Raw genomic sequence first — 12,646 nt, forward strand, 5'->3', positions numbered from 1 at the left:
TGATCTTTTTAATTAAATAAGTATAATGAATAATCTTATACTCATATCTCAACACCACCTAAACTTGACGCGACATTTAAGCTGGCAAGTTTTGACACGACTTACAAACTCGACATGAACTTCAACATAAAATTAGTAGGTTAGGGTTGAAGGGTCTTATCCGTTTAGTTAAATGAGTCGAGTTATGATTTACTTATAGTCTTATACCATACCTTAACACTACTTGAACTCATCACGACTTGCTACTCGTAAATACAATCTGCACCAATTATTAATGCATCAATCTCTCACCAAGTATTGTGATTGTTTGTAAGATTTAATTGTTGAGACATTAAAATCCAATGCATCTCTCTCATAGTACTGTGATTGTTTGTAAGATTTAACATTGTTGAGAGTTGAGACATTAAAATCCCAAACGAATGTTCTGAATTAATCTTCTAGTGATTATTCTATGGGTGTGGCGCGCTTCTGTCCGACCGGCTAAGATAAGATTTGCTTCTTCTATGGGCCGGTATTACAGTCCCCGGCACCTATTATAAAAGACACCTAATTAATTAATGTTCTAATTTTGATTGTAAGAGACACAAAATGGTCTGTCAAACTGTCGGTACTGATTTACAGTCAATACCACGCTATTGCACTTGATATCTCATGGAAACTTTGATGCCAGTCCTTGCAATTGGAAGTTAAACGAGAAAAGGGGGAATTTCTTCACATTTTCAGACTTGGACAGGAGATCTTTTGTAGTTTTTTCAACGGTCCAAATTTAATTCCAAGTTTTCCAGAATTACAGCAACTAAGCCAAATCATCCCGACTTCTCTTCAAAGGAAAATCAATTATTATTCCTTCCAATAGTTCCCATTAATCCATAAAATTATTAGTTTCCACTGTTGTCCGTACAGAAAGTAATTCAAAGGATTAACACAAGCACCCCTCCATTTCTTGCAAAGGGGCCACTGATATAGTCAGCATTTGCTCTGATGGTGTTCTACAATTTAAATAAAGAACTTTCTGCTGAAAATCTAATCAGATTTACTCTAGACATTTACATGAGATTTTACATAATATCGGGGCATTATTTACATAAGAGTTTAGATGAGTGTAGAGGCAGCACTTCGCATACCACCTAGCTGATTGCATAGTGAGATAGGGTCACTATGATTCACAAATCAATGCTGACAATGTAATTATTTACAAAAATCTTGAAGCAAAATTTCATAACTATGATCAGTACATAAAGATGAAAGGCATTCACATGTGTATGAAAAATACCACGAGCTATGTCGATGGTGCCTCGTTTTCTTATATCAGTTCTATACCTTCCTTAAAGGGACTAGAATCATGTAATAATTTCATAACAAGCCTAACCTGCAAACAAAAAGTAATTCTTAAACAAATGACAAGGCATGTAGGTAAGAGTACAGCAATCTTCTATGAGATTCTTAGGTTATGTCTAATAAGAGTAATAATGTTTTAAAAAATTAATGATATCTCATAGACACTAAAAAAGCAGACATGTTTTATGTGCATGTAAAAGGGTCCACTAGAACCAGTACAAAGATATCACTTTGAGTCACCTAGGATATTGAAACTGCCCCCCCAAATGGAAGACAAGACACTAAACATGTTGAAATTTCAAATTCAATGTACCAAACGCTGACACTTCTCTACGATGCGATCCTCCTAAGACTTCAAAAGAAGGATTTTACTTACCAAAAATAGTGTTATTTCATCCAACACACACTTTCATCATATATATAACTCTGGGGAAAAAAGGATAGGAGGACAAGGAAGAGGAGGAGAAAGAAAGAGAAGAGAAGTGGAACAAATTGTTCCCATGGAGCTTGGTTGCCTCAAAAGGATACAACTCTCATGCCGATTGATGATAAATAATTCCTCTAAAATAAATTACTCACTGAAGTACTGCAATATAGTGTTAATCACCTGAGTTGATTCGCGCACTAGAAATTCCTCTATGGCTGTCCTGAAACCTTCATCCATGAGGTAATGGCAGCTATAAGTTGTCACGGGCAGATACCCACGCTGAATCTTATGCTCACCCTGAGCTCCCGCCTCAACTGTGTTCAGATTGAGCTCAATAGCTGCTTCTATTGCCTGTTATGTCAAATCAAAGCACCCAAAAAAAAATAAAATTATGCATTCTTTTGCAAGGTTGATGTTCTTCACATGAAAGAATTCTTGGCACATAGAGCACCTAGACCGATATCAAAATTCTAGGAATACAGTCCACACTCGCCTGTAAGCTTGAACTTTGTGGTTAAGCGGGTTAACAAGTCCTGGCTCAACGATTCAAAAGTGCACGATCCTAACAGTATCATATTCATAGTCATAGCCTATCATAATTCAAGGATACATCTGTTGCTTCAAAAACAAGGAAACTTTTCCAGATTGTTCCTCCATTTATGGTACTAAGATAAGAGAGGAGTTGATAATTCTAGATTATTTAGCTTTACGTATACCAACCAGATCCACACCACACCTGGTAATAGCACGCTTCAAAATGCAAACTTGGATAGTAAGCTCGTGGGTGACATCCCCATAGCCGCCCAAATAAAGTATCACCTCCAATAAGATTAAGAGCACCAGCAACAAGTTCTTCCCCTTCTTCAGCAACAACAAGTAGTACCTGATCCCCCATCTTCGATCCCATGTTGTGGAAGAACTCCCTTGTTAGATAAGGACTACCCCACCTATGGATGATCAACAGCATATCAAAGATGCAGCATCTCAAGCACTCCATGTGATTCAACAATTTTTAAAACTATAAAAGGTGAAAAAAGCGTATTGATCACAGTAATAGTTCCATTGTAAAGCCCAAAAAAAAGAAGAGGTCAAGGGCAAGGACCAAACTTGTTATCAGTGGTGTTCCTGTAAAATTTATAAAAGGTGTCCCAGTGCCTCGCCTGCCAATAGAACCATAAAATTATTAGAGTAAGAACAACCAACTATTTTCTGCCTGACCCAGTAAATGAAGAAGATCAAAGTTCCAACTTTGTGTTGCCCACAACATATCAACTAGAATATCAGAATAGGAGAGCAAGATCAATACATGAGATTACTATGAAACAGGCCACATCATAATCAATATCAATAAGGAGAAGTTGAAACACCGGATCTTTTTTCACCTACAGGAAACCCTTTGTCGCATTTATACCTTTACCACCTTTCAGCACCTTAGTCTAGGTCATCAGGACAGAACTTTGTAGCAGAAGCAAGCCACATGCAATTGCTTACAAAATTGTGCAACATTTTTTACTTTTTTCAAATTTCACCAATAATTATGAGGATGAAAATATCCCACCTGTAAATGAGTAATACAGACTGACTGCTTAATAATTAAATATAAACTAATTCATGTTTAGGGTAGTTATGTCAAAGTTATCATAATATTTTGGCTTTTTTCCAACATTTCTGAATGAAAGCCTCCTGCAACAGGTGAAAAGATAATGAAAGTATTCTAGAATTGAGAGAGGTCAATCGGCACCATAATAAATAAAAACTCAAACTCAGATAATTTTCAGTTTTTATTAACATACACATGCAAATATGTATATATGGGTATTTGAACAAATACAAGAAAATAAGTAGCAAGATAATCAAATATGCTTAAGACATATTTCTCATATGCAAAACAGTAAAATGACAATGGACAGAGCACATAGTCACATAATAACCTAAGATGATGTCTATTATTCATTACCTTTATCTCATAACCCCGAAGCCGTTTCATAGTCAAGTTTTGCGCAGAAATCTGCACATAGTAAAATTCAATGAGAAAACATGAAAGTTGCACGTCTAATAAACAAGTCAACTGATCTCATGGTCCAACATAGCATATCAAGCAATAGACATGGTCAGCATATCACATCAACATTGGCTTCTAAGGATGTTACTCGAAAATGGGGAGAGAGAGAGAGAGAGAGAGAGAGAGAGAGAGAGAGAGAAGAGACTCAGAGATTCTAAATTATGTTCAAACAGAAAACAAAAAATAAGTGGGTTGAATTGGTTGATATGCTAGAATGAAATATGACAATATGACCTCCTGCCTTTACATATTGCAATTGGTTTATCATGGTATAACAAATCCATTGACAAGTCATCCAAACTAAATTAAATACTCTGACTATTAGGCCGTCACTTAGAATTCCTGAAATGTACTACAACGAAGTAAATCAGAATGGAAACATTCATCTTCATCATATGCACCCTTAAGGCCTCGTTTAGTTCGCGAAATAAACCCTTGGAATTAAATGAATATTCCATAGGAATAGTCATTATTTTATTTGGTAGGGGTTTATTCCTTGGAATAATTATTCCAATTGGAATGACTATTTCCTTATGAAGAGGAATACTTATTGCTCTAAAAAATGAGAGAAATAGCTATTCCTAAAGGATTAGACTACATTTTTCAAAAAAAAAAAAAAAACCACTCAATTATTTTCTATTTTCTCCCAAATTAAAAAGAGAGAGAGAGAGAGAGGGGAACCTACATGATATATGGCTGGCCGACCACCCACAAATGAAGTTAGGGGTGGTCCAACCACCCTCGATGCATCTGGGGGTGGCTAGGCACCCTCGATGAGAATCTAGGGGTGGCCAAGCACCCTCAATGAGAATCTTGGCCACCCACAAAAGAGCCGGGGGTGGTCGGCCACCCACCAGTTCACGTTTTCTTCTCATTTTTTCTTTTCTTTTTCTTCTTCTTTTTTTTTTCTTTTTTTTTTCTTTTTTTTTTTAAAAAAAAAAAAAAAGAAGAAGAAGAAGAAGAAGAAAAATAACAAAAAATAATGTGGGGGAGTTTTTAGTCATTTTAATTCAATTCTAATTAAAGTATACGTGTTGTCACCAAACTAAGGAGTAGGAATAACAATTTCATTCTACTCTGTTTCATTCCCAGTAATAACTATTCTATTTTTCAATGGAATACTCATTCTGCAAACCAAACGAGGCCTAAATCTTGACTAAAATCCTATAAATTTCATTTTGGAAGCTCAAACCCATTAAAGTACTTTAACGTTAGAAATTGAACTCCATGGAATACCCATACTTGTCCAAACTCTTGTCAAGAAAAGGAAGAAAAACAGTGCAGATTTATTTGATCAATCGAAGATTCATGAACAATACCCTATGTTGGCTGCAACTTGTGGATATTCCAGCCATGAGTTGTAGAAGGCAACTAAACATGCAAGTACCATAAATATTTCAGTTTTTGTAATATCTCAATCTAGGATTTTATTTATGTACTTGCTTTGCTTGATTTCTTATGGTATCAAAAAAATCTAGATTAGTTTCCATAAATATTTTAGCACCCGCTACATTGATTCTGTGATCTTCCTATCATTCCTATCACCTCCATGCAGTTTTCTCTAGATTCCTCCATCCCCACTGTATATCCGAATTAAAATGAAAATTACCAATATTTAAACCTTGAAGTGAATCTTAACCAGCAGTAATGAAAGTCAAGTAGACCACTACAAACGAACCATCAGTTCCTTGTTTTGCTTGAAGAAGAATTTGCTCTTGAGTGCAAGGTCTAATTTTTACAAATAAACACACGCACATGCACACACACACAAAACAATATTTGGAAAGACCAGACCAACCTTTTTGCGTTCTTGACGAATATTTTTCCTCTTACTTTGTTTCATGTCCATCAAAAACTCATCAAAACTGCAGCACAAAAAGAGATCCTCTTACACTACATTATTTGTGCATAAAACTGAGTCTTGCAGCTAAAAAGACGAGGCATTCAGGGATTTACTGGTACAACTTGTTCTAATTATACAATGCTTAGTCTCATGCTGATGCATAATACAGAAAAGCTACTGAGGCAAATCTTAAAACAATGTCCTTCAATGTTCAGGTATTTTTCTATAAAACTGTTTGTCTTCAACCTTGAAGACAGAAAAACTTGGCAGGATCTGAAACCAGAAGGGATGAATTACCCGCAAATAATATAGAGTAGAATATATACCTACAAAAATTATTTTCAGCATTTGGTGGGTATGCTTACAAAAATCCAGCCAAACTGCATAAGCTGGAAGCCTTTAAGAAAACCAAAAGGCAATATATAATAATAATAATAATAATAATAATAATAATAATAATAATATTGCAGAAGTTCATGACTCCTGGTCAGGCGAATCCTGAGCTTATTTTTCTCTAGACCTATGATTTGGCCACCCTTGTAGGCATGCTGGATCAGTAAATAGATGAGTGTGTGCGTGTGTGTACATATAATATTGCAGAAGTTCATATCTCCTGGTCAAGCAACTACTGGGCTTATTTTTCTCCAGACCTTATGATTTGGCCACCCTTGTAGCCATGCTGGGTCAGTCAATAGATGTGTGTGTGTGTGTGTAGATAAATGTATATATTATATTGCTAATTGTGGACTCAATTGACATGAGCAAGCCTGGACTTGATCATTATCTTCTCTCGACATTACACTTATAGTTGCATGTATGAAGAAATGGCAATCATCGGATTGTCTTCAAGGGATGTGCCAAGATGCAGCAATGGAATTTGATATAAAATAAATAGACAAATGAAGACCAATGACTATGTAAACCAATTATCATATTAATAAGGTCATGTAACCATGACTAGTAAACTGTTTTAGTATCACTCACTTCTTATAGTTACGATTTTTCCAGTGGTACTGCATTCCAATCCTCTGCAGAAAACCTTTACCCTTCAGTTTTTGCCACTCATTTTCAGATGGGAAGGTGATATGCAGCGATGAAAGCTGGGACTGTAAAACATATAAAATAACCTTAAGTAACCAAGGCATCACAACTCAAAGCAAGTAATCAATACTTGGGTGGATGACAATCGAAATGTAGGAACACCATAGAAGTGCTCTTTACTTGTCTAAGTATCTTAGTGAGGAACTCTCATAATGCAGTTGCAATCTTTTTGCCTTGAAACACAATTTGTGCTTTGATATTTATGATTGCGATCAGATTAGCTACCATTTTGTGATTTGATATTTAGATAAGATTTTTTTTTCCTAACTTATCCAAAAAAACACTTATCTAAATATCAAACCACAAAATGGTAGCTAATCTTATGAATAAGAAAAAAGTAATAATCACAAATCACAACTAAATTACGACTGTGTAGCAAATTGACTTAAATCCCTACATATATCTTAGCAAAATTTAACCATTCCTCTTTCAGAAAACAAATACTTATACCAACAAAATGTGGAATTGTGTTTCAAGGCGAAAAGATTGCAACTGCATTATGAGATTTCCTCACTACGATATCAGATCTTTTCCTCTTTAATAATCATTTTCCACCTCTTGTAAGTAGAGACAAAAATCAGAGGAACCCTTTGCTTATCTCAGCAGAGCACCTGCAAAGGATTTCTCGGTTTCTTCTCTCCTTGCTGAATTAAACATATAAAAAATAAAAAATAAAATAAAAAGAAGAAGTTTTTATGTTATGTGTGTTTGTGAGTGTCTGTAATTTGAACAAACGTTACACCACTCAATAACTTTTTATCAAAACAATACTTTGCTAAGCCACATCGTTAGATTAAATATCCTCTCAAGGTTTATCATGCAAACCAGATTTCAAAACAAATTGATTTTTTTTTGTATGATTAGCACTAATCTAGAAAAGAAAAGGAAATGATAGATCTGATTTAGACACAATAATAACAAGTCACGTTACTTCATCCGTCCTACATGGAAACAAGTGGAGGAATTTTCAGTTACCAATCCCCACAATAATGCGTGCCTCGTTTTTTCTGAGAGTTAGTGAAACAACTACTTTAGTCAAAATAAGTTTGCAATAGATACAAAGAAAACTTGCAAGCAGAGGTGTATAAATTAGATTAGCATGAATAAAGTGATGTATGAAAATAATGAACCATTTGATACATCCAATACCTTGGCCGCTAGATCCTTCAGAGCAGAGACCATAATGTCAAAAACTTGATCTTTGAAAGGGGTATTACGAATTAAAATTCTTGGACCAGTTACTGGAGTAAAAGGTACACAACATTGCAACTTTGGATAATATCTTGCCCCAAAACTGTAGTACGCATCAGCCCAAGAATGATCAAAAACAAATTCACCATAGGAATGGCTGCAGATAGAAATAAAAGCAGATTATCAACAGGAAGGAGATAAGATAAGGAATTTTAGAACAAAGTACATCAGAACTTGTCCATCAGGTTTTCCCAATAGGGAAAGGACACGAAGTGGCCCTACCGTGGAGGGGTTTTCCATCATAAAAGAAAAAGGGAAAAAATAAATAATAATAATAATAATAATAATAATAATAATAATAATAATAATATTATTATTATTATTAAAATTAATAATAAAAGAACTTGCTATGTTGACAAAATAGCAGATGCTAAACCTTTTAAGATAGAGTGGAACAACACCTAAAATATTTTCACATTCATCCTTCGCAATTATGTGGCGCGGCATCCATCCTGTTTCCTGAAACAAAATTTAAGCTCACAATTGATACAACAGTCAAATCTTCAGGTTCATTCACATCAACCACATGGTTAAAGACAAATAATATTAACGGAGATATCTGAAGGACCATCAGTTGAGAATTTGTTTTTAAAAAAATGATTACTCACAATCTTTCACATGAAAATGAAGTTATGGTGCTATTTTCCCCACAAATAAAGCAAAACCTTCACCATTTTCAGAAACATGAACCCAGGAAGTGAAAACCGCCACAAAGAACAACTGTATAAGCAAACACACACACACATACACACAAAATAAACTATTGACCATTCAATTTAGCTCTTGACTTTTTTTCTTTTTTTTTTTTAAAAAAAAAAAAAAAAAAAAAAAAAAAAAAAAAAAACAGAGAATATTCATTTCAAGTGCTAGGCAAGCTAAAAGGCACGATAGTGAAATGGTCCCTACAGAAACAAATATATTTCAACTTATAGAGGTCTGATATGAAGCAAATGATTCCTAACCTTCACTGCAGAGCCAGACTCCTCTAAGCAAGAGAGAAAACCATGCGTAAGAAATGGATTAAATTTTTCAGGACCCGTGGCATCTGAAGTGCACACATCCCAGCCACTGGGTGAAACATCTAAGATTGAAGAAACAACTGAAAGTGATATCTTTTTAGGTTTCGCCTCATTCGTCAAAATGTCCTGAATATAGAATCAGTGAAGTGTGATTAGCTACAGCAACTACAAAGAATAAACAGATAAATAAGTAGTCATCAATTCCAAAGGACCATCAAAAGAAGACACCTCGGGGGCTGACCCTTTCAAAGTAAAATCCCCAAGTGAAAAGTCCACTTCTTGTTGTGCCACAGATTTCTTAGATTCCCAAAATAGCGCACTAATTCTAGGCATCTGACCTGAAGTCCCCGTTATTTGTCTACATTGTGATCTCCCCTACAAGTCAACAATCAAATGCAACTTTTCACTTCATCTATCAGTATAGGCTCAGTCATGGTAAACATAATGTGAAACACATTTCAATCCTCTTATATTCATGGCCCTAATTAAACCACTACTCAACAGTCAAAAGTATAGGAACACCATCTTTCTTTGGCAGGAAGATTTCTAATTACCATATATAAAAGAAATTTTGCTAATTGGTAAAAAAAAAATGACAAAATTTGTCTACACACACACACACATGCATGCATTATATAAAATTTTATTTCAGATCGATTAAGGGAATGACAGAAAGTGAATACCATTTGCCAGAAAGCAAAAACCAAATTCTCCAATCCACTGGATTTTTTTATGCCATCATACCTATATATGGTAAATAGACTAAAACCAAGTAATTCATAATATTATTACTAGTCGCAGTATATAGTTTCTGTTTCAGAATATAATTCTGCATTATGCCAAGATTCCCCCCCAAAAAAAGATACAAAGCAAGGAAGCAAAAAAAGAAGAAGAAGTGAAAATCAAAGATTGATGCCGATAACAAATACCCATAACCTAAAATGCATTTCTAAGAAACTTTGAGAGGCAAAGGGAACCGAATAATCACTTCACATAAATGTACAACATCGTTTGCTATATACACTGTGATATCAAAACTCAGAGAGAAAGAGAGAGAGAGAGCCTTACGAAATGAAATGGGAATTGGCCTAGAAATGGAGAAGGCTTGCAGTAGCTCACTGCTACTGCCATGGCCGCCAAGGTCAGTTGCTTTCCTCTCTCTCTCTCTCTCTCCGTCTGTGCGTGCGTGTGTGAAGCTGAGTAACAACGATCAAATGGCAGGCAACGTGGCAGACTCTAATGCCAGATAGATGTGATATGGTACTACTTTTGAGGTCGTTCACAACCTCCTTTCGCCTTGGAGACACTTTTAGTAACGAAGTATATACATCTCGTCACTGGAAGCCTTTATTACGGCGATCGTTTCAGTTGTCAAGTCGACTATTTCCCCCAACAAGTTAGTTTAAGAGAATTTTGCATACCATATGCCTTCAAAAGCCAATAATTTTTTGCTCAGCTGTAATTATAATTTTGAAGTATACCTTTTTTTTTCTGATTCAATATTGTAAATTTTTTGAGATCTACAATTATGAAAAATAGAAAATAATTATCCACAAGAAATTAAGATGGAAAAATGTAGATAAATAAATCAAAATTTTAAGACCACGGCTTTGTACTTTAATTTTATATTTGAATTATTATTCTTTTTCTTTTCCTTTTTTTAAAAAAATTTTTTTTTTTATGTAGGGGATAAAGTGTATTTTTTCAACCAAAAAACAAAAATCTTTTTATTAGCGACGTTTAAATTGCAATTGGTGATTATAAAATTTGGGTAAATATAAATTATTTACTAAGTAATCGGGTCATTTAAATTTACTCTTTAGGTTTCTAAATCCGACTTTTTAACTCTTTAAATATTTCAAAATTTTCATTTCATCAATTCCGTCCAAAATCCTTTTTTTTTTTTTTTTTTTTTTTTTTAGTGGAATCGAGCACATCTTATAAATAGACAAATTAAGTACTACGCTCAACAACAATAATATCAGCGATACAAATGGAGAATTTCCTTAAAAAAAAAAAAAAAAACACTCACACAAAGATAAAGCTTCATTTGCAAGTCGATGAGCACACCATTTAAATTACGCTTAACACGGTGAACCTTCCAATTTTGCAAATTATTCATTACCCCCTGTATCTCCTTAATAAGATAGTCATAGATGCTCCAATTACTCCCACCTTATCCTAACACCTGCACTATTTGGAGAGCATCACTTTTCAAATATAATCGTGTAAAATCTCAATTCCCAACTAAAGTTTACTCCCCTTAAAGCCGTCATTGCTTCTGCAATATCAGGTGCAATGATATGATTCTTAAGCTCGGCCAAGGTTGCCAGTAACTCACCCTTACCATCTCTGATTATAACATTGATACCTACAGGGATGAAGCCAGAAGTTCTTATGGGCAGGGGCCAGTGGCTAAAAAAAATAAAATTGGGAAGGGGCCAATAATCTAAATTTTTATTTTTTACCTTATAATTTTTAGTTTTTTAGAATTTTTTCCCCCACCTTTTATATATATATATATATTTTTTTTAGGAAATTGGAAGGGGGGTGGGGGGAGCTGGCATCCCCCACCCCCACCCCCCCCTTCCTTCTGTCCTTATACGTACCCATATTCTTCTTAGTTTTATCCACAATGCATCCCAATTGATCATGACAAACCCATCCATAAGGACTTTCCAACGTAACTCTATTTTCTTCGCTACTATTCCTAGGAATTTTTGAGAATTCGCATATTTAAAAGCCGTTAATGAATTATAAGCATTGCTTACTACTGTATTATGCAGGCTACTTGGTTTCCCACGGACCATTGCATTTCGTCAAAATCATAGGTTTTGTGTCACAACCCCTACTAGCTCTATATCATCATTGTCCAGAGATCGTTGAAGTTTTTTTAATAATAAAAGTAAAATCTTCATTTACAATACTAACACGACACTATCCCATTAAGGCCATATCAACATTTTTGCCACGTCAATTAAAAAAATGTAAGCTTTCTACTTTATTAGAAAATTAAATATAAAAAATACAAAACACAACAAAATTATCAAAAAGAGTAGAGTCCACCCAGCGAAGGCACACCTTAACTAAAAAGTGGCTCGCACGCAGCACCCTATAAGAAGTCGAATAAAAAATATAGTTATTGTAACCAATTATGTAGAAGTTATAAGTATATGCATAAAAAATGCAACTATACAAATTGAATAGGAACCATGCTAATATTTATCATATTATAATTCTTGCAAAACCCAATGGCTCGAATCAAGAGACATGATTAATTTTAACCAAAATGTTGCTTAAAAGCTATCAAATTAAAGTCACCCATTCGAAAACAACTTTTGGTTCAAACGAAAACTTTCTTTTTGAGGGTATTAAAAAAAAAAATTAAATAAATAAGACTTTGAAAGATCAGTAAAACAATGTTTAAACTAAGATATCTCTATTTTAGAAATTAATGCAATGACATGTTCATGAATCTTCAAATATCTTTGGTAGAATATTAAGGCTTATTTTATTTGTTTATTCATTTTCCTTATAAGGTAGGAATGAGAGAAAATAACCTTTGTGGGTTAAAACGGAGTTTAGATCGAATAAACTATCATTAT

General features: G+C 34.4%; 1 protein-coding gene across 4 annotated transcripts; it reads right to left on the reverse strand.

The window, feature by feature from the left end:
• Nucleotides 1-1,101: 1,101 nt before the first annotated feature.
• LOC133882904 (uncharacterized) lies at nt 1,102-10,337 on the reverse strand. 4 transcript variants are annotated; one of them, XM_062322140.1, is made up of 12 exons: nt 10,110-10,297; nt 9,270-9,416; nt 8,985-9,167; nt 8,399-8,481; nt 7,921-8,119; nt 6,655-6,776; nt 5,626-5,692; nt 3,723-3,773; nt 2,873-2,925; nt 2,502-2,712; nt 1,946-2,116; nt 1,102-1,369 (listed from the first exon to the last, which is right to left on the reverse strand). In XM_062322140.1, exons 1-12 carry the CDS (start codon nt 10,170-10,172, stop codon nt 1,304-1,306), a joined length of 1,416 nt encoding a protein of 471 aa, XP_062178124.1. In that variant the 5' UTR covers nt 10,173-10,297; the 3' UTR covers nt 1,102-1,303. The 4 variants fall into 4 exon arrangements, with proteins under 4 accessions (XP_062178124.1, XP_062178125.1, XP_062178127.1 ...); XM_062322143.1 differs by lacking the exon at nt 1,102-1,369 and adding an exon at nt 2,266-2,327 and having other exon boundaries at nt 1,982-2,123; nt 10,110-10,337; XM_062322141.1 differs by lacking the exon at nt 9,270-9,416 and having other exon boundaries at nt 10,110-10,306.
• Nucleotides 10,338-12,646: the final 2,309 nt, after the last annotated feature.

This window comes from Alnus glutinosa, chromosome 11 (assembly GCF_958979055.1).
Source record: "Alnus glutinosa chromosome 11, dhAlnGlut1.1, whole genome shotgun sequence".
NCBI classification, from domain to species: Eukaryota; Viridiplantae; Streptophyta; class Magnoliopsida; order Fagales; family Betulaceae; genus Alnus; species Alnus glutinosa.

Bases quoted from the DNA above. Each gene is read 5' to 3' on its own strand.
- LOC133882904 (XM_062322140.1), bottom strand. From the start codon at position 10,172: ATGGCAGTAGCAGTGAGCTACTGCAAGCCTTCTCCATTTCTAGGCCAA. The intron at 8,482-8,984 runs GTTAGGAATCAT...ATTTTGTTTCAG, and splicing joins AGTCTGGCTCTGCAGTGAAG to GAAACAGGATGGATGCCGCG. The intron at 8,120-8,398 runs GTTTAGCATCTG...TTCTATCTGCAG, and splicing joins GTTCCACTCTATCTTAAAAG to CCATTCCTATGGTGAATTTG.